At 42.9% G+C, this 27,320-nt stretch overlaps 1 protein-coding gene across 1 annotated transcript in view; it reads left to right on the top strand.

Annotated features, from left to right (window-relative positions):
* Positions 1-27,320, top strand: part of LOC124776072 (trypsin-1-like) — a 67,326-nt gene that overhangs the window by 20,559 nt on the left and 19,447 nt on the right. The window contains exons 2-5 of the mRNA XM_047250915.1: positions 502-584; positions 668-766; positions 9,332-9,510; positions 23,481-23,572. Of these exons, the coding sequence (XP_047106871.1) occupies positions 502-584; positions 668-766; positions 9,332-9,510; positions 23,481-23,572 (453 nt within the window). The remainder of the gene's footprint in view (positions 1-501; positions 585-667; positions 767-9,331; positions 9,511-23,480; positions 23,573-27,320) is intronic.

A 27,320-nucleotide genomic window follows, 5' to 3' on the forward strand; every position in this document is an offset into this window, starting at 1 on the left:
TATCCCGTGCCACCCAACGTGCTCTAGAAGGTGTAAGTCAACTACCCTGGCCAGCAAGATCTCCGGATCTGTCCCCCATTGAGCATGTTTGGGACTGGATGAAGCGTCGGCTCACGCGGTCTGCACGTCCAGCACGAACGCTGGTCCAACTGAGGCACCAGGTGGAAATGGCATGGCAAGCCGTTCCACAGGACTACATCCAGCATCTCTACGATCGTCTCCATGGGAGAATAGCAGCCTGCATTGCTGCGAAAGGTGGATATACACAGTACTAGTGCCGACATTGTGCATGCTCTGTTGCCTGTGTCTATGTGCCTGTGGTTCTGTCAGTGTGATCATGTGATGTATCTGACCCCAGGAATGTGTCAATAAAGTTTCCCCTTCCTGGGACAATGAATTCACGGTGTTCTTATTTCAATTTCCAGGAGTGTATTTAATGTCGGTTATCTGTACTTGGTCAGACAGCCTCTGTTGTCGCGGCCCGTTGTTTGGTTTTGCCAGTGAGAAGCAGGACCATTCAGCTTTACCCAGTATGCTGCGATTGTGTGTAGTCGTGCTCCTCGCCTCCACCGCATGTGTACTGGGTGAGTACCGGCAGGTATTTCTTTATCGCAGCACACGTACTCAGTCTGCATTGGCTCTGACGTAAAGCGTTTTTACACTGCAGGAGCCTCGCTGCCGATTGGCCGCTTGGCTCACACTGGTCCAGTCAGGAGGTTGGGCGTAGCTGCAGGCCTAATCTATGGAGGCCACGACGCAGCGAGGGGTGAGTACACTCTTCTGATGCACTCAATAGATTCTTTACAACCCGAACAGTACATCATCTGCAGAACGTACACTTAGTTGACTAAAGTCGTGGGATATCTCGTAATAGCGTGACCGAGCTCCTTTTGCCCGGCGTAGTGCCGCAGTTGGACATGTCATGGACTCAACATGAAACTTCCTGGCAGATTAAAACTGTGTGCCGGACCGAGACTCGAACTCGGAACCTTTGCCTTTCGCGGGCAAGTGCTCTACCATCTGAGCTACCCAAGCACGACTGACGACCCTTCATCACAGCTTTAATTCTGCCAGTACTTCGTCTCCTATCTTCCAAACTTCACAGACGCTCTCCTGCGAACCTTGCAGAACTAGCACTCCTGGACGAAAGGCTTAGCCACAGCCTGGGGGATGTTTCCAGAATGAGATTTTCACTCTGCAGCGGAGTGTGCGCTGATGTGAAACTGCCTGGCAGGTTAAAACTGTGTACCGAACCAAGACTCGAACTCGGAACCTTTGCCTTTCGTGGGCAAGTGCTCTACTATCTCAGCTACCCAAGCATGACTCACGACCCGTCCTAACAGCTTTAATTCTGCCAGTACCTCGTTTGGAAGGTAGGAGAAGAGGTACTGGCAGAATTAAAGCTGTGAGGACGGGGCGTGAGTCGTGCTTGGGTAGCTCAGTTGGTAGAACACTTGCCAGCGAAAGGCAAAGGTCTCGATTTCGAGTCTCGGTCCAGCACACAGTTCTAATCTGTCAGGAAGTTTCATATCATTGTACACTCCGCCGCAGAGTGAAAATCTCATTCTGGACTCAATATGTCGTCTGAAGTCGACTGTAGACACATCTAACCACGCCGCCTCTATAGCCGTTCCTAATTGCTAAAGTGTTGTCGCTACAGGATTTTTTGCAAGAACTGACCTCTAGATTATGTCCCATAAACTTTCGACGGGATTCACATCGGGCGATCTGATTGGCCAAATCATTTGCTCGAATTGTCCAGAATGTTCTTCAAACCAATCGCAAGCAATTGCTGCGCGGTAACATAGCATATTGTCATCCATTAAAATTCCATACTTGTTTGCAAACATGAACTCCACGAGTCGCTGCAATTGGTCTTCAAGTAGCCAAACGTAACCATTTCCAGTCAACCAGAGGTTCAGTTGGGTCAGGGGACCCAATTCAATCCACGTAAACACAGCCCACACCATTACTGAGCCACCACCAGCTTGTACAGTTCCTTGTTAATAACTAGTGGTCGTGACTTCGTGGGGCCTGCGCCGAAGTTGAACTCTACCATCAGCTCTTACCAACTCATCTTACGAAGCAACGGTTTTCCAGTCGTCTAGGGGCAAATTATAATGTCGACCGAGCCCAGGAGAATCGCTCCAGACGATGTCACGCTGCCAGATAAGGTACTCGCGTCGGTCGTCTGCAGCCACAGCTCACTAACGAAAAATTTTGTCACACTGTCGCAAAGAATACGTTCGTCGTTCGTCCCTCATGTTTCCTAAGGTTATTTCACGTAGTGCTGATTGTCTATTGGCACTGACTACACAAATGCCGCTGCCCTCTGTTGTTAATTGCAGGCCAATGGCCAGTGCGTTTTCCGTTGTGAGAGGTATTCTCGGCACACCCTTGACCCTGTGGATCTCGGAATGCAATGTCCTATGCATCTAGCTCCAACTACCGTTCCGCGTTCAAAGTCTGTTAGTTCCCGTCTTGCTGCTATAATCACGTTGGAAACATTTTCACATGAATTACTGAGTACAAGTGACAGCTCCGCTACTGCAGTTTTATACCTTGTGTACGTGATACTATACTATATAGGTATCCCACGACTTTCCAAGTTTTTCAGAACGAATGTCTCCCTGTGCCGGGCTGGATGCGTTTGCTGGCAGATCGAAGTTATGTGCCCGCCCGGGAGTCGAATGCAGACCTTAGCTTTTAATAGAAAATATATTTTTTGGCACAATTTGGAAGTTCGGAGGGAGCTAATGGCCTGGTTACCTAAATGGGTATGTCCGGCGAAAGAGAAGCTTCTTGGTTAAGATCTTGGTGCGACACACTGGCAAGAAACTATGAAACGGCACACATCCCGCTATAGCTTGAAATATTAACCCTGGGAAAGATACTCTGTGCTGTGGCTTAGGTATTTATCAGCATGTCCTTTCCTTCAGAAGTGTTTTGGGTAGAGGGGAGGGGGAGGGAGGAGGGGCGCGAGCTATTTAGGGGTTAGCTCAGCGGTAAGAACATTACCCGCGAAACCTATTCTGTGATTTGTGTTTAAGTAATAGGTACACTTATTTTGATTCTGTAACTTGTAATTTGGTTTTGGGCATTTATATGCTTAGCACGCACTCCTTCCCTAAAACATTGAGTCAGAACAGCATGTTCAAATTCGCCGAAAAAATGTATCTAAGAAATTTCCATGTATTATTCTTGCAATCTACACGTCAAACAATGTTATTATTATTAATCAAACTGCCTATGATTTGAGTCATTTAGTTCTTATTTTACTCATTTATTCAGTCTAAAACTATATTCCACCATATCAGTGTAGTAATTCTACGTGAAATGTGTGATACTGGCTCTCGTATTTGAAAAAATTTTTAGCACATTTTGTAACATTCAACATAATTTATGGTTCCCTGACGTGATCAACATTTTTCAGGAGGAGATCTATAATTATGTAGTGCAGTCTTCTTTTTAAAACCAATGTATTTATCAAGATCGCTATGTAAACACAGTTACTGGATTATTAGTTTCTGCAATACATATTGTCGTCCACAGATAGATAAAACAGGGCAATGGTAGCTACATCATTAACCCATATACCAATCTGTTTCATGAGGGCTATACAACATGCCTAAAAGAGTCGCGGCCTTCCAAAGACATACCAGGTGTTCTACCACAAAGTATGTACAACTTCGAACACGAACAAGACAGACACATGCAACAGAGCTAGTCCGTCGCAGCCAACATAGCTTTATACCACGAAGCGCCAATTTGTGACAGGTATCTTTCTCCTTCGTGTTCAAATCTGTACATACATCATGATGTACTGGCATGTCGTTGTAATGCGTCGACTCTTTTATGCGTAGAGTGGTGTAAGCATTGCACGATGTTGCTACCACTGCCCAGTTTTATGGATATTACCGAAACTAGTAACCCAGTAACTGTGTTTCCATAGTGATCTTTTCAAATAAACGAGTTCTCAGAAGAAGAATACAGTGCAATATAATTTAGTTACCATTTGTCTATAGCAGTTAGTCACTCCTCCACAAAGTAATCATTCCATTTCTGTATCATTCAATGTCATTGGTAATTCAGTACATGCTACCCAGTCACTGTTCCGTTACGTAACTAATATAGTCTTATTATATCGTTAATCGAAGAAAAAACCTGTGAAATTGGCGCCCGCGAAGTAGCCATAAATCTAGGTCAAGAGAGCATATTGTATACTGTACATTCATAGTAAAACTATCTATTCATCTCAATAGCCTCTCTGTACATTCGCACACATCTAAGAAGTTCAGGTGACCAACGATTTCCTTTTCCATAGTGAATCGAATTCTTGGATTAATACTATTCAGATGTAACAGGAAAGCATCCAGTTCCTCTTCCCCATGGGTCCATATAACAAATGTATCGTCTACATAACGCTACCATCTGGCTGGTCTTTCTCTAGCTGTTTGCAGCGCCCGTTGTTCAAAGTTCTCCATGAGCAAGTTAACCACAGCTGGACCAAGAGGACTTCCCATAGCCCCTCGGTCAATATGTTCATAAAAAACATTATTATACTGAAAATAAGTTGTTGTAAGCCAATTTCTGAATAATGTCAACATATCACCAGGAACAATGTCCGCTATACATGTGATCGCTTCGTTCACCGGGATCATGGAAAACAGCGACACCACATCAAGACAGACCAGGATGTCACTAAGGCCCACATTAATATCCTTAATAATATAGACGAAGTGATATGAATTTTTTAACATGACTGTCAGTTCCACCAACATGAGGTTTCAGCAGCGAGGCAAGGTGTCCAGCTAATTCATGGATGGGACTGACTATAGGTCTCTGACTATAGGTCTCTGCGCTGACTATAGGTCTCAGCCGTTTATGGACCTTGGGTACCCCATAGAACCTGGGCGAGTAAGGTTCTGATTTAAAGAGTTACTTCTTGTCAACTGAAGAGAGGGAAGACGCTTTCACCAACTGATTAGTCATTTTTAAAATCTTCGATGTCGGATTCTTCTGAAGTTGTTTGTAATTGTTGGGATCCACACTGTCCATGATTTTTTCCTGATAATCTTTACTCTTCATTACGGCAGTAACGTTCTTATCACTTTACCGATATTATTAAGGAAATTAGTGTGGGCCCTAATGATATCCTGGTCAGTTTTGATGCGATGTCGTTGTTTTCCATGATCCCGGTGAACGAAGCGATCACATGTATACCGGACATTGTTCCTAATGATATTCTTCACGGTAAATGATGACAGCCAAAACAGTCGCAGGATAAAGATTTATTAAAATTCTTGACCAGTTTCGGTGTATCTTAATATACCTTCATCAGAAGTAAAATACACTAAAATCACATCCTGCAATGGAGCTTCAAAAAACAATTGTGCCAAAGGTGAAGTACTGATGCTAAGCTGTGGTCGCATCGATCCTCTGTCCATAATTGTGTTGTAGAAATGGAGATGACGTTTTAACTACTGACGACGCCTTTGGAACAATTGTTTTATGAATCTCCATTGCAGGATGTGATTTTAGTGTATTTTACTTCTGATGAAGGTATATTTAGTTATACCGAAACTGTGGTCAAGAATTTTAATAAATCTTTATCCTGCAACTGTTTTTACTGTCATCATTTACCGTGAAGAATTTCAACAGTTGCTGTTTCAGTCATGTTTAAAATTTTAAAATCTTGTCCTAGTGATATGTTGGCATTATTCAGACATTGGCTTACAACAACTTATTTTCAGTATAATAATGTTTTTTATGAACAGATTGACGGGGTGGCTATGGGAAGTCCTCTTAGTCGAGCTGTGTTTCATGGAGAACTTTGAACAACAGGCGCTGAAAACAGCTAGAAAAAGACCAGGCATATGGTAGTGTTATGTAGACGATACATTTGTTATATGGACCCATGGGGAAGAGAAACTGGATGCTTTCCTGTTACATCTGAATAGTATTAATCCAAGAATTCAATTCACTACTTTCCTGTTACATCTGAATAGTATTAATCCAAGAATTCAATTCACTATGGAAAAGGAAATCGATGGTCACCTTAACTTCTTAGATGTGACTGTAATCAAACGAGAGGACGGATCATTGGGTCATAAGGTTCTCAGAAATGACAGACACAATGATCGTCATCTGCAGAAAGATTCTAACCACCACCCAAGAAATAAAAGAGGGGTGATTAAAACATGAATAGACAGGACGCACAAAGTATGTGAACCATCTCACTTAGATGATGAGATTGAACACCTTAGAGCGACCTTCAAGAAGAATGGGTATTCCAACAGAGAGATAGATCGTGCACTATGCCCTAGACTGACAACCAGGACGGACGAGGATCGACACCAACCCAAGGGGAAAGTGTTCTTACAATTCATCAGTAAGGTCACTGATCGCACTGGGAAAATTTTAAGCAAGCACAATGTGGAAACTGATTTCAGACCCACCACGAAAATAAAAGAATGTTTAAGATCCTCAAAAGATAAACGACATCCTCTAGCTACACCAGGTGTCTATAAAATTCCGTGCAGTTGTGTAAAGGTCTATAAGGCACAACAAAAGAAGCGTCAACACCCGTCTGGGTGAACATAAAAGGAACTACCTCCTCGCACATATTGATAAATCGGCTGTAGCGGACCATGTGTTTCAGGAAGGTGATCATGAAATAAAGTTTAGTGAGACGATCGTCATAGCAAAGACGTCGCATTATTATGCGCGAATGTACAGAGAGGCTATTGAGATTGCCAAACACTGCAATAATTTTAATAGAAAAGATGAAGGCATTAAGCTGGACAAAATATGGATGTCAACAGTGCAGCAACAGCGTGACAATCGATTAATTTCGCTCATTCGCGCTCTCGTTGCAGTTCGCCGCTTCTCTTCGGAGGATGCCTTCTGCAGTCGCAGGCGAAACTTCTGGGGAGAGTTTTATGTATGGACCACGAAATCTCAGCGCCCGTCGCCCTGGCGTACGGGACTACAAGTCCCACCGCCACACCTTCACCCGCCCATGTTAGGCAAAATTCTGCTGCCTGACTACGTAGCACTATCACCGTCAGAGGGTGGTACGGGACTACAAGTCCCACCGCCACACCTCCAAAGTGAATTGCAGTGACGGAGTCACTGCCCTGTGGAAATTTACTGCCTGACCAACACAGTTAGACCGCAATAAAATTCTGCTGCCTGACTACGTAGCACTATCACCGTCAGAGGGTGGTACGGGACTACAAGTCCCACCGCCACACCTCCAAAGTGAATTGCAGTGACGGAGTCACTGCCCTGTGGAAATTTACTGCCTGACCAACACAGTTAGACCGCAATAGACCGGTGATGCTGTATTGTAACATCTCACCCCGGACTACAAGTCCATTAAAAAAAAAAAAAAAAATCTCAGCGCCGCGAAAGTGTTAAGTGATGACTACACCTGCCGTGAAAGCCTTCATTATTTTCTTCTATTGGCAGTGTTCGGTGTAAACTGTTGCCGTGTTCCATGAGGTGTACATCAGTTTCGTTACTGAGGAGGGGGAGGGGGGGTGTTTTTATTCATTAGGTGTTCTGCGAAAGTGTGCTGTCATTCTTCAAACATCTCATGTGCTCTGAAACATTGTTCGGAGCTTCCTGCTTGTCTGGGCTTACCAGCAGTCACATGTGAGTTGACATATTCCTCTATTCCTGAATTTGTCTGATGTTCTTTTGTTTGATCTTAGACTTTGTTGAACTGTGTTGTTGGTTCTAAATGATACTGGCAACCCTTGCTTTTTCAGTATGTTTCCAGTTCTGTGTGCTCTTTCATTATTGTATGTTAATATGTATCATCTGTCTGTTTTTCCTAATGTGGTGTGGTCTGGTGTGTTGTGTGTGTGTTCTATCTCAGTGTTTGTGTTGTAAGTAGTTCATTACTCACCATTATAAGTTGTTCTCCGAGGTAAAGTCTGGGTATCATGCTGGACACTTCAAGCGATCTCGCGATGTTTCTGAAGCATGCCCATCTCAACAGCCTCTAAATCGTTTATTAGTAAATTTGTGCACCTGAAGTGCAGAATGTGCTGAAGCTCTGTTCTGCTGCAACCACACGTGATCCACGGTTCCCTTACCTGCCTATTGAAGTATTAACCATTTTTGTAAAATGTCGGAATGAGAGCTTTTCAATGCCACATCCTTCAAAAAAAGAGGGTCTGAACAGGTGACGTGATTACATACTGGCCCCTTCCTGAGTCGGCTTCATTTCCAACGTTCATATATTTTCTATACACCAAACAACTACATTACTTTTGTGTGAAATGTGAACTATCGAATATTCGTCAAAAAATAACTCTCTTGAGTGAGGCATGGCATTTGGAAGCTGTGTCATCAAATAACGGTAAGCTACAGCTCACTAGATCACGTCGTTGTCAGATAATTCATTCACAATCATCGCTCTAAATCCATCCACTTTTAAACCTTTTTTTTGTAATCCATTGTTGACCGCCATACATGAAGTTCAGCAGCTCTTTAGTAGGTGGTTCCCAATAAAATAACTGTTTATTTCCCCGGTTGTATCAAGAAGGAAACGAGGATTTGTCGGACACACATACCGACATTGTTATTTAGTCACACAAATGCATGTGTCAAGATTTAAGGATGGTAACATAACGTCTATAAGCACAATTGATTTCAGGGCAGATTCTGAATTTGTAAGAAACTTGTAACTTGAGTATAGGCGTAGTAAACAAACGCATAATCAGTTGCGTCCTAAATACTGCGCTACATGACTTACTCAGGGGAGGTAGAAGTGAGGTTGCTATGCTCATAAATGCCAATAAAAGGCGTTAATAGTAACAGAATAGAAGTAAGTGCACGAAGTTATTAATTAAAAGTAAATATACTCTTTGGGAAACATGGTTAGCAAATGAATTGTAAGATTTTACAGCGCAGGTGGAGCGTTCAAAATGGAGCAGACAAAATCATTGAATCGAGGAAGCTATAAATGTAGTACGCCAACTCAAGATAAGTGACAGCCAGAAACGTGTCTTGGGCAAAATGAAGCTATATAAAAAGTAGTTGGTTGCTGTATTTCTTCAAGTGGTAAAGAGGAAATTTATAAACTTAATAACAGAGAGTGACACAAATAAACAAACAGATGAGGAAAATTGTAGATTGGATCGTAACCTATCAGAAAGTACAATAGAGGTGAGCTAGTGGTCCATATTTTGTATTACACTTACTAGTTTCCCATTTTTAGTTCAAGTGTATGATTCAATAAATTCGCTATCTTTGTGTCACACATTTGTCAATCTCTGTGCAGCTGTACTTATACATTCACTATTCGCTAATTTTGCAGGTGAATTCCCATATATGGTGTCGCTGAAGATAGTGGGGACGTTCACCAAGAGCCACCATTGCGGAGGGGCCATCATCTTCAGTACGTCTGTGCTCACAGCAGCCCACTGCACCACCAACATCGACAAATCGATTGTGAGTACGCGTGGCGCTTTCCATTCGCATCACGAATGTACAACTGTTGGTGTCCCAAAGAGTAAGAGATACAAAACAGTACCAGACTGTGCGACAAGTGTGTTAGTTACGCTAATTTTGTACCAAAAACGAATGTAGCACTCGACGGAAATGGCAGGAAGTGTCGTAACACACACAAACTGAACTGGGGATTTAAGTACATAAAGTCAACGGACGAAACAGAGAAGAAAAAAATGAGTGGTAAGGAGAAACTAAGTAACTGACATGTAAAATTGGTGTAACTCATATCTCACTTATCCAAAGGCCTGAAAATATGATTTTTAAATCAAGTGGGGACGGTATACGCCTTATGATTAGTTAAGCGGTCACTTCATTTATCAGCTCTATAAACTTACAGTAATGTTTTGGACAGCCTTTACTGATGTACGACTGCGAAACACACGTGTAAACTAATTTCATACAGCATTCGGAAGAAAAATTCAGCTCGCAAGGTAAATTACTCTAAATAGCATTTAACAGCTTTGATCAAACTGATGGAGGACTCATCTGACATTCTATGTCAGTATTAAACGCAAAACACTGTCATCAACTGGATAACTAATCTGAAATTCCGAGATTGAAAAAAGGTTACTGTTTTAAAGTGTAATATTTTCTGCCTATATCATCTTTAAAGATGTCACCGAAGTACAGAGAATTTCATTGACCAACGAATCTGGAAATTAAAAGCACGTAGTTTGTATTGACGCTGATGTATTTTACATTGATATTCGCAGCAGAAGAGTCTATGAAAACTCATTCCACATGGATGCAAGACGGCGTTAACACTAGGAACGTAGGGAATCTGCCTTCAGCAACAAATATCTGTGTTTTATAAGATCACAAATTTCTTCTAAAAGAGAAGACTCAGTGAGAGGGCCAAGGACACGTTTCCGTCTACTCTTTTGTATATAGTACACTTGACGCTGTTGAACCAAAACGATTTGACAGCTGGAAATTAATTATAAAACAAATAATCTCACAACCCGTTTATTAAAAAGTGAGCCGTTCCAATTATCGTTTGATAATCTTCAGCCCTTCAACCAAATTGATTGATAATGGCTGTTCATGGGGCATAATCCACCGAAAGACGTTACTGCAGTTGCTGACGTTGAGTTGACTGTCGTCATTCAGCGGTTTCTGCTCCATGCACAGCCATTATCCTCAGTATTGATGAATGTCTGAAGATGATCATGTGATGATCGAAACCAGTCATCTTTTAACAATCGTGCCTTACGATCTAGACTGTTTTATAAGTAATTTCAAATATTACATTGCGATCGCTTATTTCGTCCAACACTGCTTCCACAAATAATCTTCCAAAAATAATTAGTTTTAACGAGGCCTGTTTTGAGATGGCATATTGTCTGATGGCTTTGCGAGAACATGAGACGGTAAGAGATGTGCATTACGCGATCAAAAGTGTCCAGACATCGCTATGTAATATAGAATTGGGCACTAGACGTCACGAGAGGAGGACCGGCCAGTATGAAGGAAGAGAGGGAAGTAGAGAAGTAGTAACAGCAAAATGGGTCAGTCAGAAGGCCTCAGTAACTTCAAACGTAGACGAGTCATTAGGGGCCACCTGAACATAAAATCCGGGAGGGACACTTCAACTCATCTAAAGTTGCCCGTATGCACAGATGATTGTGAAATGGAAACGCGAAGAAAGAACCACAGCTACACCACTGTCGGCAGATCTCGTGTACTAAGGAACAATGGTCGCTTAGAATTGATAAAGCTAATTGTAAAACATAGCACGAAATCAAGGCAAGGAAGCACTCGCAAGTTCCAAAGTGTTACAAGTCAGTACTAAGCGACGCTTGAGTCGGTGCAAAGAGCGACGACTGTGGACAGTTGACGACTGGAAACAACCCATTTGGAGTGATGACTGTCTCTATAACCGATGGAAGGCTTAGGGTTTGGCGAAAGTATGGAGAACGTTACCTGTCATAATGTGTAGTTCCAAAAGTGAAATACGTGCGATGTGATGTTACGGTATGGGAGTCTTTTGCGAGGTTGGGGCGTGGTCACCTTACTGAACGTAAGCAGACGCGGAGGGGATAGGGCATGTACGCATTTTACAGCATTGTGTGCTGCGTACAGAAGCACAGCAGCAGTTTGTATCAGCACGACAACGCACCCTGTCATAAAGCTGGGTCTGTGAAGCAATGGGCTGGGGACAGTAACATTCCTGAAATAGTTTTGCCTGCCCAGAGTCCCGATCTGAACCTTTGAGATCCCGCGTCTAACATGAATACAATGTCTGATTTGGTCTCTTGAGGAAGAATGAACTGCCGTTCGTCCACAGATATTCGGACACCTGATTGAAAATGTTCCCAGCAGATTTCAAGTCGTCATAAACGACATGAATTAGGGGGGACGGTACGCTTCATATTAATGTCCTCAAATAAGCGTCCGGATACTTTTGATCAGATAGTGTATATCAGTGGAAGAGAGAAAAAATTGGAATCATTCCAGCGACGATACCGGCCTCAACAGGGCAAATCCACTGACATACGCGGGTTTTACAAAGGGCGAATTGTCATGGGGAAAAGGATCTTGAAAATTGCGAAGCAGATCGGCTGTTCTTGGGCACACAGTGGAATCAACAAAAAAAAAAATTTTGATAAATTTGTGTAGTCACAAATTTTTGCACACTTTGGCAGAATGACTAAGAATCAATTTTTTCTCTATTACAATATAACACCTCAGAGATTTGTATTATTAGTAATGAATATGTATTCTATGTGGTGTTAACGAATATTGTGGCAAATGAACACATTGCGCCACCAGTGATTTATAAGGTGTGCTGGAGAGGGTCATCCTATATTGGTAAAACACCCTGTAGTTGTTTCTTGTAGTTGAGGAGACAGTGGAACATCACCAGCTCGCTCTTCAGTTTGCATACCTATGAAGATGGGAAGTGTACGACCAAAGTACAGTGTCCCACATTCCCTCACGTTTTGACCATTCAACCCCAAAAGAATGGTTCAAATGGTTCTGAGCACTATGGGACTTAACATCTGTGGTCATCAGTCCCCTAGAACTTAGAAATACTTAAACCTAACTAAGGACATCACACACATCCATGCCCAAGGCAGGTTTCGAACCTGCGACCGTAGCAGTCACGCGGTTCCGGACTGAAAAGCCTAGAACCGCATGGCCACCGCGGCCGGCCATGATACAATTGGTATTATTTTTGGTCACGTGGACGCAGGAAGAAAACAGATACACGTGGCCAGTGACCTGTGCTGCACTCCAGTTGCCACCTGACACCTGATGGCAGGGCTGGCCGTCTGTTGTCTGTCGACTGGAGACACGTCCGTTGCCCACGTAACCTGTCTGTATGGTTGGTAGGTGGCGGAATACACGCAAGATCTCGACACAGCAACGCAGATGCTCTTGCCCCACTGGTAGGGATTTTTAGTACGTTGTCCATGGCATTTCCACCCCCCCCCCCCCACCCTTCCCGCCACACCTGTATAATAATTGGTGTCTACGCTAATTTTTCCTCCGATTCTAACTTTCTTCCTCTTCATTGACTGGGATAATCAGTGGAAAATGTTTGTAGGATGGTGAAACTATGTGTAGACGACTAAGTATTAGGCACAGGTGTGCACGCATCATCACAGAATATGGAATTAGGAGGCTTATCCGTTCTGTGAAGCAGCGTAGGCGGTGATCTGTGGCATATCTGAGAGCAGAATACGATAATGAAGTGAGCACGGGTGTAGTAGATCCGACCGTTCAGCACACATTCTTGAACTTACGGCTCCATAGTAGGTCACTGGTACGTGTTTTCGTGAGGCACAACGACACCGTCAGTTACATTGGAAGTTGCTACACATGGTCGATAACTGTGTCCGGATATGTCGTCATTCAGGCCAATGATTACTAAAAGTATGCACACCTTCACGACGCAGGTCGGTGGGGACAGTATTTTGCTACTGGGGACATTCACCTGGGCTTTAGTGGGACCTATGGCATTAATAGAAGCTACCATGACAGCTGCGGACTACAAGAATATTATAGCGATCCACCAGCATCCCTTCGCACCCACAACGGCGATGTCATCTTGAAGCAAGGTCAGAAATGTTTGCGCAACAATGATGTGAATACCCCAAACTCATCTGCCGACTTACATACAGAGGTACGATCATCATAATAAAATAAGGGAAATCAGAGCTCGCACGGGAAGATACAGGTGTTCGTTTCTTTTCACGTGCTGTTCGATGTTGCCAGGCACTTGAGTGAGATTTGCACAGTATCCACGTAGATGTAACTGTAGATCTGGATCCGATGGAAAACATTGGGATGCTGTCGGACAGCAGATCCTCGTCGACAAACCACCATCCTGCAATTTACGGGAATTAGTGGCCAGTGCGCGGATACACGAGGGTTGACTGAAAAGTAATGCCTCCACCTTCGTAAATCTTCAGCAGTTGGCAGCATTGATGTGCGGCAGAACTGGCTTGTTCCGTAGCATCTTCTCTACAGCTCCAGTTGGCGGGAAGCCTTAGCATTGATCGGTTGTGTTGTTACAGCGTGAAGTGCGGAACCCTGCGCAGACGGTCGTTCAATGCGATTTAAGCAACATGCAGTCATTGAATTCTTGACAGCAGAAGGTGTCAACCCAAAGGAGATTCTTCAAAGAATGAAACAATTTTATGATGATTGTGTTGACGTGAGTACTGTGCGTCGTCCGACGAGTACGTTTAAGGATGTTGAGGAGGGAACATCAGACCTGGATGACAAACAAAGAGTTGGACGTCCTGTGACAGTAACCACCGAGCTTCACAAGATAAATGTTGACGGAGTGATTCAGGACGATCGTCGTATCACTCAGAGAGAAACTGCAAGCGCAATCGGCATTTCAGAAGAACGTGTGGGTCACATTATTGCTTTGCTTGGCTATCGAAAGATGCAGCATGACAATACCAAGCCATCCACTTTACGTGCTACCACAGGAGACCTTCAAAGACTGAATCTCACCATCGTACGGCATCCTCCATACAATCCCGATTTAACACCATCCGACTTCCATCTGTTCCCGATAACGAAAGACGATCTGCGGGGACAACAGTATGCTTCTGATGAAGACGTTGAGAGAACTGTGAGATTGTGGTTGCGGAAACAGAGTGTCGACATCTTCCGTGACGGCTTCAGAAAACTTGTTCATCGTTTGCAGAAATGTATCCAGTGGACGGCGATTATGTGGGAAATTGAATATTGGTAATTAAAGATCACATTCTAAGGGTTATTTTTGCATTTGATTTAGTAAAATATTCCCATTCAAACCCAATTAACGAAGGTGGAGGCATTACTTTTCATTCAACTCTCGTTTGATGCCACACTCTACTAGAAACCCTATCTAGAACGTATTAGATCCCTGCTAGGAAGAATGGCTGCTATACTGCGTTCTAAAGGCGGGCAAACAACCTATTAAGCAATTGTCTTAATTTTTTCAATACTTGCAACATGTTTTCATCTGCAGATTACAAATAAAAGTACAAGAATGTCTTGTTTAGTCGTATTTGATATTCCGGACGACTGTTTAGTGTTCTATGTAGAAGCGATATCCAGTCCCATATATGCACTCGTTTGACGAGTCAGTTTTGCAAGTAACGATAGAAAATAATTTAGCGAACAATAACAATCCGCCGATAAATGTTACTGATTGTCAGCAGTGAATGAGAGCATGCTGAACTATGATGCCGCCGAATGTTTTCTGTATAAACTCTTAAGGGGCTCCGGAACGCCCTATACTTGCAATGTTAAAATAACGCTTATAAATTACATCTTTCCTCACAAAGTATTTGAGGTAGGAAGTTGAACTTTTTACAGATTATTTATTGGAATATGGGCTACAATTTAACACATGGATTTTACAAAATTTTAGTTCAGTTATTAAAGATGATTTTTTTTTCAATTGTAATAAAAATTCACAACATTTTTTTGCAATTTTTTATTTATATATTCAAAAATATACGGTTTTTTGGAAAAAGGCTGTGTTAAATTATGCAGAAGGTACTGTGTAACATTTACTGAAAGTTTGAAACAAATATGTTCAGAAGATCCTTAGAAAACATGTAATTAGTATGAGAAAATAAAAGTTTTCGGAATCGAGCGACAAAGATTGGATTAACTTTTTAGTGCATTACAGGTCTATAGCATGGATTATCTTCACCCTCTGCAAACTCCTCCTCCAGCTTCCTCTTGTTCCACCTCCTGTTTACTCTTGCTTGTATTTCTAGACTCTTTACAGCCCTGTCTGCAGCTCGAAGGCGTTCCTTGTCTAAAGCATCGCACGTTGTTGTGTTCGTAGATTTTGCTACCATTTTCTTCAGTTGCAGTTACTGCAACACTGTTCCAAAAGGTGGTCATGTATGAACACTTATCACATTTCAGTTGTATTTCACTAGCAAGTCCTACGTGCTTTATTATGGAGAGTTCCAGACCAACTTCACTACAATGAATACATCTTACACAGTTTGAAAAAATTCCTTTGAGCCAAGCTTCTTCTGTGAAGTATGGGCAGGTGTACTTGAGAGGTTAGGTTCACTCACTTGGTTATCGTCTTTATTGTTTACAGTAATAACACATACCTTTGGCTTTCCAACATTTCTCCTTTTCTTAAAAGCCTTCAGAGGATTTCTAATAACTTTACTTTTACTCATTATTATACTTCAACAAAACAGAGACTCAAAATGGTTCAAATGGCTCTGAGCACTATGGGACTTAACAGCTATGGTCATCAGTCCCCTAGAACTTAGAACTACTTAAACCTAACTAACCTAAGGACAGCACACAACACCCAGCCATCACGAGGCAGAGAAAATCCCTGACCCCGCCGGGAATCGAACCCGGGAACCCGGGCGTGGGAAACGAGAACGCTACCGCACGACCACGAGATACGGGCACAGAGACTCAAGAAACAGTATTAATTACGAATATTTTCGAGATAACGACAGAGTAAATAAACATGAAACAATCGACAATCACACCAACGATATATATTGAACCATCACAGGTTAGCCACAACACATACTTTATCTCACATCACTAAAATGTACCTGATGAACACGGACGTTAATAATAACACCATTTGACAGCAGTTTAACAGCGCCACAGTGGGTCACGCCCATGTAGAACACATTTCAAAAAAAATTTAAAAATAGTTGTAGTCTTCGGAATTGAATAAATATAAATCTATTAAAAGGTAATAGTCTGCAGATTCAGAAAACGCAAAAAAGTAAAAATTGAACTTTTCATGATTTTGAGCCTTTCCGGATCCCCTTAAAGCTTTTAAATATAACAGGCGCTATTCTGTATCTTTATTCCTCATGTCTATGTATATGCCGCTCGCGGCCTCTCTTTGAGCATGAAAATACCTAACTACACACCAGCGCCGCGAAATCTGCAAGATTGCGACGTCTTGGTTTCGCTGTCATCGATCATCCTCAATACAGTCCCGACTTGACCCATCCGATTTCCATCTGTTTCGAAAACCTGAAGGACACTTTCAAGGACTTCGCTTTGATGGAAAAAACTTTTGTAAATTTGTGGTAAGGTCTTATGGGACCAAAGCTTACACACTACTTAATCTAACTTAAACTAATTGACGCTACGGACGACACAAACATCCATGCCCGAGGGACGACACGAACCTCCGACGGGGGAAGCCGCGAGGACGGTGACAAGACGCCTCAGAACGCGCGGCTATCCCGTGAGGCTCCCTTTGATGGAGATGAACAGTTCAGGCAGAGGTGAGGTTCTGTCTCCATCAACAAACATTCTAATGACTCTATCGACAAACGTCTCTGTCATTAGGAGAAATGAGTTCGTCACGAGGGTGTCTATGTTGAGAAATAAACATAAATTTTTATTTTCTTCGTCGATGGCTCACCTGTAGCTTCCTGGCATGTACTTACAGGAAATATCGTGGGATGTATTGAAACGTCCCCTTAGAAAAATTTATGAATGACTATGCTGATAAACCTCTTACATTATTTGATTTTCAAACAGCTGAGCAAAACTGAGCGTACTCAGACATTACTCTCTTTACTTATTCTGATCAACACTAAACTGACACACAATATTTTTAGCACAACGCAGTCTGACTTTCAAAAATCCCTACAAAAGAATGGCCCTGACTAACAACAACCTATGCCTTTCTTGAATCACTTACCTCACAAAAATCTTCGTTACTCGAACTACTGCAATACAGCGAGCGCCACTACTGCCATCTAAATAAAAGATTATGACTACTGAAGGCACTAACTACTGATAGGCATAGTCAGCAAATGAAAGATTCTGATAGAGAACAAACAGTGTATTTACCTTAATAATGTTCCAAAGTTATATATATATATATATATATATATATATATATATATATATAGGGTGTTACAAAAAGGTACTGCCAAACTTTCAGGAAACATTCCTCACACACAAAGAAATAAAATACATTCCTGGAAATGGAAAAAAGAACACATTGACACCGGTGTGTCAGACCCACCATACTTGCTCCGGACACTGCGAGAGGGCTGTACAAGCAATGATCACACGCACGGCACAGCGGACACACCAGGAACCGCGGTGTTGGCCGTCGAATGGCGCTAGCTGCGCAGCATTTGTGCACCGCCGCCGTCAGTGTCAGCCAGTTTGCCGTGGCATACGGAGCTCCATCGCAGTCTTTAACACTGGTAGCATGCCGCGACAGCGTGGACGTGAACCGTATGTGCAGTTGACGGACTTTGAGTGAGGGCGTATAGTGGGCATGCGTGAGGCCGGGTGGACGTACCGCCGAATTGCTCAACACGTGGGGCGTGAGGTCTCCACAGTACATCGATGTTGTCGCCAGTGGTCGGCGGAAGGTGCACGTGCCCGTCGACCTGGGACCGGACCGCAGCGACGCACGGATGCACGCCAAGACCGTAGGATCCTACGCAGTGCCGTAGGGGACCGCACCGCCACTTCCCAGCAAATTAGGGACACTGTTGCTCCTGGGGTATCGGCGAGGACCATTCGCAACCGTCTCCATGAAGCTGGGCTACGGTCCCGCACACCGTTAGGCCGTCTTCCGCTCACGCCCCAACATCGTGCAGCCCGCCTCCAGTGGTGTCGCGACAGGCGTGAATGGAGGGACGAATGGAGACGTGTCGTCTTCAGCGATGAGAGTCGCTTCTGCCTTGGTGCCAATGATGGTCGTATGCGTGTTTGGCGCCGTGCAGGTGAGCGCCACAATGAGGACTGCATACGACCGAGGCACACAGGGCCAACACCCGGCATCATGGTGTGGGGAGCGATCTCCTACACTGGCCGTACACCACTGGTGATCGTCGAGGGGACACTGAATAGTGCACGGTACATCCAAACCGTCATCGAACCCATCGTTCTACCATTCCTAGACCGGCAAGGGAACTTGCTGTTCCAACAGGACAATGCACGTCCGCATGTATCCCGTGCCACCCAACGTGCTCTAGGTGTAAGTCAACTACCCTGGCCAGCAAGATCTCCGGATCTGTCCCCCATTGAGCATGTTTGGGACTGGATGAAGCGTCGTCTCACGCGGTCTGCACGTCCAGCACGAACGCTGGTCCAACTGAGGCGCCAGGTGGAAATGGCATGGCAAGCCATTCCACAGGACTACATCCAGCATCTCTACGATCGTCTCCATGGGAGAGTAGCAGCCTGCATTGCTGCGAAAGGTGGATATACACTGTACTAGTGGCGACATTGTGCATGCTCTGTTGCCTGTGTCTATGTGCCTGTGGTTCAGTTAGTGTGATAATGTGATGTATCTGACCCCAGGAATGTGTCAATAAAGTTTCCCCTTCCTGGGACAATGAATTCACGGTGTTCTTATTTCAGTTTCCAGGAGTGTATGTTATTTGGACATGTGTCCGGAAAAGCTTACTTTCCATATTAGAGCTCATTTTATTACTTCTCTTCAAATCACATTAATCATGGACTGGAAACACACAGCAACAGAACGTACCAGCGTGACTTCAAACACTTTGTTACAGGAAATGTTCAAAATGTCCTCCGTTAGCGAGGATACATGCATCCACCCTCCGTCGCATGGAATCCCTGATGCGCTGATGCAGCCCTGGAGCATGGCGTATTGTATCACAGCCGTCCACAATACGAGCACGAAGTGTCTGTACATTTGGTACCGGGGTTGCGTAGACAAGAGCTTTCAAATGCCCCCATAATTGAAAGTCAAGAGGATTGACGTCAGGAGAGCGTGGAGGCCATGGAATTGGTCCGCCTCTACCAATCAATCGGTCACCGAATCTGTTGTTGAGAAGCGTACGAACACTTCGACTGAAATGTGCAGGAGCTCCATCGTACGTGAACCACATTTTGTGTCGTACTTGTAAAGGCACATGTTCTAGCAGCACAGGTAGAGTATCCCGTATGAAATCATGATAACATCCTCCATTGAGCGTAGGTGGAAGAACATGGTGCCCAATCAAGACATCACCAACAATGCCTGCCCAAACGTTCACAGAAAATCCGTGTTGATGACGTGATTGCACAACTGCGTGCGGACTCTCGTCAGCCCACACATGTTGATTGTGAAAATTTACAATTTGATCACGTTGGAATGAAGCCTCATCCGTAATGAGGATTGACACATTGTTGGATGAACCATTCGCAGAAGTGTACCCGTGGAGGCCAATCAGCTGCTGATAGTGCCTCCACACGCTGTACATGGTACGGAAACAACTGGTTCTCCCGTAGCACTCTCCATACAGTGACGTGGTCAACGTTACCTTGTACAGCAGCAACTTCTCTGACGCTGACATTAGGGTTATCGTCAACTGCACGAAGAATTGCCTCGTCCATTGCAGGTGTCCTCGTCGTTCTAGGTCATCCCCAGTCGCGAGTCATAGGCTGGAATGTTCCGTGCTCCCTAAGACGCCGATCAATTGCTTCGAACGTCTTCCTGTCGGAACACCTTCGTTCTGGAAATCTGTCTCAATACAAACGTACCGCGCCACGGCTATTGGCCCGTGCTAATCCATACATCAAATGGGCATCTGCCAACTCCGCATTTGTAAACATTGCACTGACTACAAAACCACGTTCGTGATGAACACTAACCTGTTGATGCTATATATATATATATATATATATATATATATATATATATATATATATATATATATAACTTTGCAACATTATTAAGGTAAATATTTATATTAAGGTAAATATTACAAATTTACTCTTTCTGATGGACACACGTCCAGATAGTACGCTCTCAAAATTATGCCATTTCTCTCCCCACATCCATCAATGCTGGCGGCTAACCTCCAACTGCGCAACGCTACGCGCTGTTCACATCCAACTGCCCAACACTACAACAGCGAATATTCCAATAATGCTAACCAGCACCAGACTGCACACAGCACAGTCAGTGATTTTCATATAGAGCGCTACGTGGCGTTACCAACATAAAAACCTAAACAGCCTACTTACAGAATTAAAGGACGATCGGCTGCAAGACTGAATTTTTTTAACGTGAAATAAATATGTAGACATGAAGAAAGGTGTAGAATTTTAATAATGTGTGTTTTACTCATGCAAACTTCAGATTTTTCACCTAAAAATTCGAAGGTATTACTTTTCAACACGTCCTCGTACAATATCAGGAAGACAGAATTGTAAGTTTGCGTCTTCTTGTCGTATTAAATCCGCGTACCGGCATCGACTCTATTTGAAGTTCATGTCTCCGTTCCAATTCGTCAGTAGAAGAATACAGAGATACAGATATGTCACCTTAACATACATAGAACAATTTCTGTCACACACACCACACCTTACAACAGTTATTTCACATTCTCTTTCTTCAGACAATTTGTTTATATCCACAACAATTATTTTCAGGCAGCACATTTATAGTTACGTCTGACAGTTAAATACAAGGCGTAAAAGAATTACGAATAAAAAAGCTTAAGATTATTTAATGGCGATAAAAAGAAATACTCTTTACACGTGACAAAAGTATCATAAACGTACCTTGTTGGCCATAGGAGTTCATGAAGGTTTATACTCTAGTGATGTTTAGAGACGGTCTTCAAACCTCAGTGTGGTCAGTATAATTTTAAAGATGTTAATAAAAATGACGTCCGCTTTCATTAATGCACAACTGGCATCTGCGTGCTAATGATTGCCTAACTCGCTCTAAACAACTACGTGTTTCACGCGTAATGCCTGCAACTTCAGCCAAACGGGCAACCAGCTCTTCCGAAGTATATATCGCGGTCTCGTACTGCAAACTCTTCGTCTCTTAGCACAGAAATAAATCTATATCAGATGAGCAATATCTCTAAAACAATATTTATCACACCGCAATTTGATCACCGTCTCTGGACAAAACTAACGTCAAAAAATTCCCTAGTAGGGAAACGGTGCATCCATGAAATTTGTCTCACATAAGAAATTGTTTCATCTTCTCGAAACACAGTAAAGTTTGTTGTGAAGCTCCTAAAGCCCTTCATTTCCCCCATTGCTCCTCCTTATGTTTCCATAACTATATTTGGTTATCTCCCGTAAAAGATGGCATTTACTCGTTATCCGTTATTTCCAATACTTTGTTTCCCATTGTTCCTTCCAATTTACTTTCTTCGTTCAGTGGAGAGTAAACGACAACTTTTCCATCAAGGGTCTTATTTTATATGAATAAATATGTTTGTACAACACAGCTTGCCATATTCACCTCACTATTGCATTTTTAAGAGTCAACAAATATATGAGTGGGGATGGCAGACAGAATATTAGATCTCTTAACGGTATGCATGGATATGTTACAACGAGGAATTCAAACAGGTTACTAAGCACATTTCCAGTTCACGTTGGTATGGATGTACGAGCAGGGATGCGACTATAATTATCATTATTTGCAACTTTAGTTACAGTGGTTTGCCTGCATACGCTTACCCTGTTAGTTTAACAGACATAGTATTTTAAACTATATTGATGTTCATGCTCGGTCATATACTCCACCCCACTTGCCGCGCGGAGTAGCCGTACGGTCTTAGGGGCCTTCTCACAGTTCGCGCGACTCCCCCCGTCGGAGGTTCTAGTCCTCACTCGGGGCTAGGGACTGCTGACCTCAGCAGTTTGGTCCCATAGAACCTTACCACAAAGTCCCAAAAACATTTTCACCCCCTTGAAATGGTCTGTTGGACCGAAATTGAGCAATCGTTAATGGAGAAATGGCACGTCACATGCAAAGCTTTAGTGTGAAAAAAGGTTTTAATATTCAAAACATAGTTGTAATACACTATGTGAAGGAAATTCTAGGCACTTAACTCTTTTTTCTCCTTATCTTCCTAATATATACGGTTCGTATATACGCATTGTTTTGTTCTGGATATAATAATTATTTAAAAAATTCCTCGATTAATACTAAGATTTACCACCAGTGATCCTCAGTTTCTGGAGAAAGCTCCTCTCGCCTACGACACCCTCTACTGAGTTCTCCCTTGTACAGACATTCTCGCCTATCCACCATTTCTACTCTTCTCGACTTGTGATTTGGAGCAAATTGATATATTCCTTTCTACTGCTCTTTAGCATTTCCCCCCATTTTTTGTGTAAGTCAAAACTTATGGTTGTTATCCTGTCCTGCTCAAAAAAGTTCTTACTTTCAGCCAGAAGATCTGTGATTTCGGTGAATCTTAGCAGGGTTATCTGGTCCCTTAACTCCTCGCTTGCGGGAAGACTGCGATTCAAGTCAGAGTAGTGTCGGGACGGTTTCTTTAAGATCCTGTGCTCTTTCTCTAATGATTTCGTCGTCAACGGACCTTTAAACTCCAACATTTCTTCCTTCCCTCACCCCGTCCCTTAAATTTCATCTCTTTCACTTCTTTCCTATGTCAAACATTATAGAGTAGAAATTAACGATGCTAAATTGTCTCCCATATAGTGTGGAAAAGAACGAGAGGTACACGTTATTGTTCCAGGCAGTGGCCGGAGAACTGGACCAGAGCACCGACGAAGGCACGGAGCAGGAGGTGAGGATTTCGCAGATGATCAAGCACCCAGACCACCCAGGGTAAGTACAAGCCACGCGGTAATTCAACAGACTTCATACCGACTCCAGTGAGTAAAGTACTCTTCCACATTGAAGTGCTATGTTTGACTCAATTTTCAAATCACTGAAATATTATCAGCATCATCTTCACTTTCATATATTAAGCCTGATATCTTCCTATAGAGATTAGTTCAAGTCCTCCCATCTGTCGTGTTTCTTTTTATTTGTATAGAAGAACAAACAATAAGAATGGAAGATCAAGAACGAAGTGCCCGGATTAAGTACATCGAACATGTGTAGCAGACGATACTGTAAACCTGAGAATTCTTCTTTCAAAATTAAATCGGGTGGTCAAGATCCGTAGAAACATCTTGCAAGCGATGCTCTCCATCGCACCTCCTTCATATATGGTGGTAAGATGGCCCAGTCGTCAAAAACTGAACACAGAACAAGTATTCAAACAAGAAGAAGCACGTCTTGAGCTTACGTCGTTCACTGCATCTGTTTTGCTTCTTTTTTCACAGTTCAGTACACCTTCTTCGTGTATTCAAGTTTGAGCTATGTTTAATTTTTGACCGACCACTGGACCATTTTTGCACTAAATCTGAAGGGGATACGATGACGAATGTCCTTTGTTAGCACGTATATTAAATAGTAGATCCTTTGTCGAATCTTAACACATTACAAGCAGTTAACGAAGCAGGAAAAACAGTTTTCTGCAAGGCAGTGTGTCGCAGATGGCTGCACTTTCATAAGCACACGAATGATCAATCAATTTTGGAGAAAGTTAGCATCTTTTATTTACGTAGATAATGCGGCGATTTCATGTTAAGCAAAATCTCGTGATGAAATTGAAAATGGCCTAAATAGTGACGTCGTGACACTCACATACTACTACAGGGCAAAACAACTAATACCGAATCCTGGCAAAAATTCAGAAAGGATCTAAATATCGTCTTGAGTGGCACCCTGGGTACCAACTTCGACAGAAATTTGGCAAGTAGGAAACATATTGAGAAAAACAAAAACAAAATCCAAAGACGGAATAACGTACTAATCAAAAATATCTGCAAAGTGGGGTTAAGGGGACCAACGAAAACGTGCTACGCTGCACAGCACTCAGCATGTATTTTCGGTCACCGGTTATGGATTCCCTATTTGGGAGACGTCTAAGCACACCAAAGAAATTAATACGGTCTTTATGATACATGAAGGAAAATAACTGACTGCTCGAAACCAACTAGAATGGGTCACCAGTATTCACAATCGGGCATTGCTGCTCCACATACCAGAAGATCGTTCCTTAGCTCAAAAGAACCGAACAAACAGATTAATCGAAAACGTCAGCCATCATATGACCATCAACCAGTGCCCAACGGATTTATAAATTGAGTGCAACCATCAGAAGAGTCCATAAAACAATTCTAGCAATAAGAACGTCCAAATGCGCTTAATAAACCCTCGTGTTCCCATCTGGATTGGGGTCACTGGAGAAATTTGAACGGACTCCGTAAGGGCGTGGAGCGCTCGAAATAACTTATGAACATATGTGGTTTAAAAATTATTCCGATTTCAAATTCTCTAGAAGATTACAATAATATTGGACTTAATGTCTGTGTGTGTATTACCATGCTTTCCTTCCACGGCAGTGCCCGGAACGGTATTTTATTGTTTAAATCACAAATAACAAAGTTTTAGGGTTTCGAAAATTTTCGTTTCCGATGGATGAAATTACAGCCTACTCTTTATGGATGACCGAATGATAACAGTCGAGAAGCAAACAACGTAACTTAGGTATTTGGGAATTACCTGCATTGATATAAATTCATAAATGCTATAGATTTGAGATTTACGAGAATATATATATATATACGAGGGCAGTTCAATAAGTAATGCAACACATTTTTTTTCTGAAACAGGGGTTGTTTTATTCAGCATTGAAATACACCAGGTTATTCCCCAATCTTTTAGCTACACAACACTATTTTCCAACGTAATCTCCATTCAATGCTACGGCCTTACGCCACCTTGAAATGAGGGCATGTATGCTTGCACGGTACCATTCCACTGGTCGATGTCGGAGCCAACGTCGTACTGCATCAATAACTTCTTCATCATCCGCGTAGTGCGTCCCACGGATTGCGTCCTTTATTGGGCCAAAGATATGGAAATCCGACGGTGCGAGATCGGGGCTGTAGGGTGCATGAGGAAGAACAGTCCACTGAAGTTTTGTGAGCTCCTCTCGGGTGCGAAGACTTGTGTGAGGTCTTGCGTTGTCATGAAGAAGGAGAAGTTCGTTCTGATTTTTGTGCCTACGAACACGCTGAAGTCGTTTCTTGAATTTCTGAAGAGTAGCACAATACACTTCAGAGTTGATCGTTTGACCATGGGGAAGGACATCGAACAGAATAACCCCTTCAGCAGTCAGAAGACTGTAACCATGACTTTACCGGCTGAGGGTATGGCTTTCAACTTTTTCTTGGTAGGGGAGTGGGTGTGGCGCCACTCCATTGATTGCCGTTTTGTTTCAGGTTCGAAGTGATGAACCCATGTTTCATCGCCTGTAACAATCTTTGAGAAGAAATTGTCACCCTCAGCCACATGACGAGCAAGCAATTCCGCACAGATGGTTCTCCTTTGCTCTTTATGGTGTTCGGTTAGACAACGAGGGACCCAGCGGGAACAAACCTTTGAATATCCCAACTGGTGAACAATTGTGACAGCACTACCAACAGAGATGTCAAGTTGAGCACTGAGTTGTTTGATGGTGATCCGTCGATCATCTCGAACGAGTGTGTTCGCACGCTCCGCCATTGCAGGAGTCACAGCTGTGCACGGCCGGCCCGCACGCGGGAGATCAGACAGTCTTGCTTGACCTTGCGGCGATGATGACACACGCTTTGCCCAACGACTCACCGTGCTTTTTTCCACTGCCAGATCACCGTAGACATTCTGCAAGCGCCTATGAATATCTGAGATGCCCTGGTTTTCCGCCAAAAGAAACTCTATCACTGCCCGTTTTTTGCAACGCACATCCGTTACAGACGCCATTTTAACAGCTCCGTACAGCGCTGCCACCTGTCGGAAGTCAATGAAACTATACGAGACGAAGCGGGAATGTTTGAAAATATTCCACAAGAAATTTCCGGTTTTTTCAACCAAAATTGGCCGAGAAAAAAAATGTGTTGCATTACTTATTGAACTGCCCTCGTATATATATATATAAAGGTAAATGCTGGAAACATGTAATATTATGTTCATAGAAGCGGAAAGGAGTGATTTAAAATTGAAGAACGAAATTATTAAATATTTAGACAACACACTGATAGACAATAAATGGAATGTCTAAGATGTACACATCCAAAAACGATATTAAACGTCATAACTAACCAGCTACGTGCCGTATTTTGGAACGAGTGTATCGTCAAAGATACAATAACGACCGTATAGGAGTGTTGTCGAAAGCATCCTCTCGTGAAGGACACATGCGTAGTCGCTGACAAAGGAAATGGAATGAAAGCTGTATGCAGCCGAAATGATGTAGTGAAGAACGCTTTTAAAATCACAGTAATAGATAGGGTAATAAATGAAGACATCAAACTGACAGCAAACATAGATTCAATATTGATTCAGTGGATTGAAAGGAAAACAATTTGCATGGTATAGACAGATGAGACTACAGATGACAACAGAATAACTCAGGATGTATGATCATCGAGACCTTGAGGAAGCGGGAATAGTGGTACACTTACCAAGAACTGGGGACTAG

This window comes from Schistocerca piceifrons, chromosome 2, assembly GCF_021461385.2.
Source record: "Schistocerca piceifrons isolate TAMUIC-IGC-003096 chromosome 2, iqSchPice1.1, whole genome shotgun sequence".
In the NCBI taxonomy this organism is placed as follows: domain Eukaryota; kingdom Metazoa; phylum Arthropoda; class Insecta; order Orthoptera; family Acrididae; genus Schistocerca; species Schistocerca piceifrons.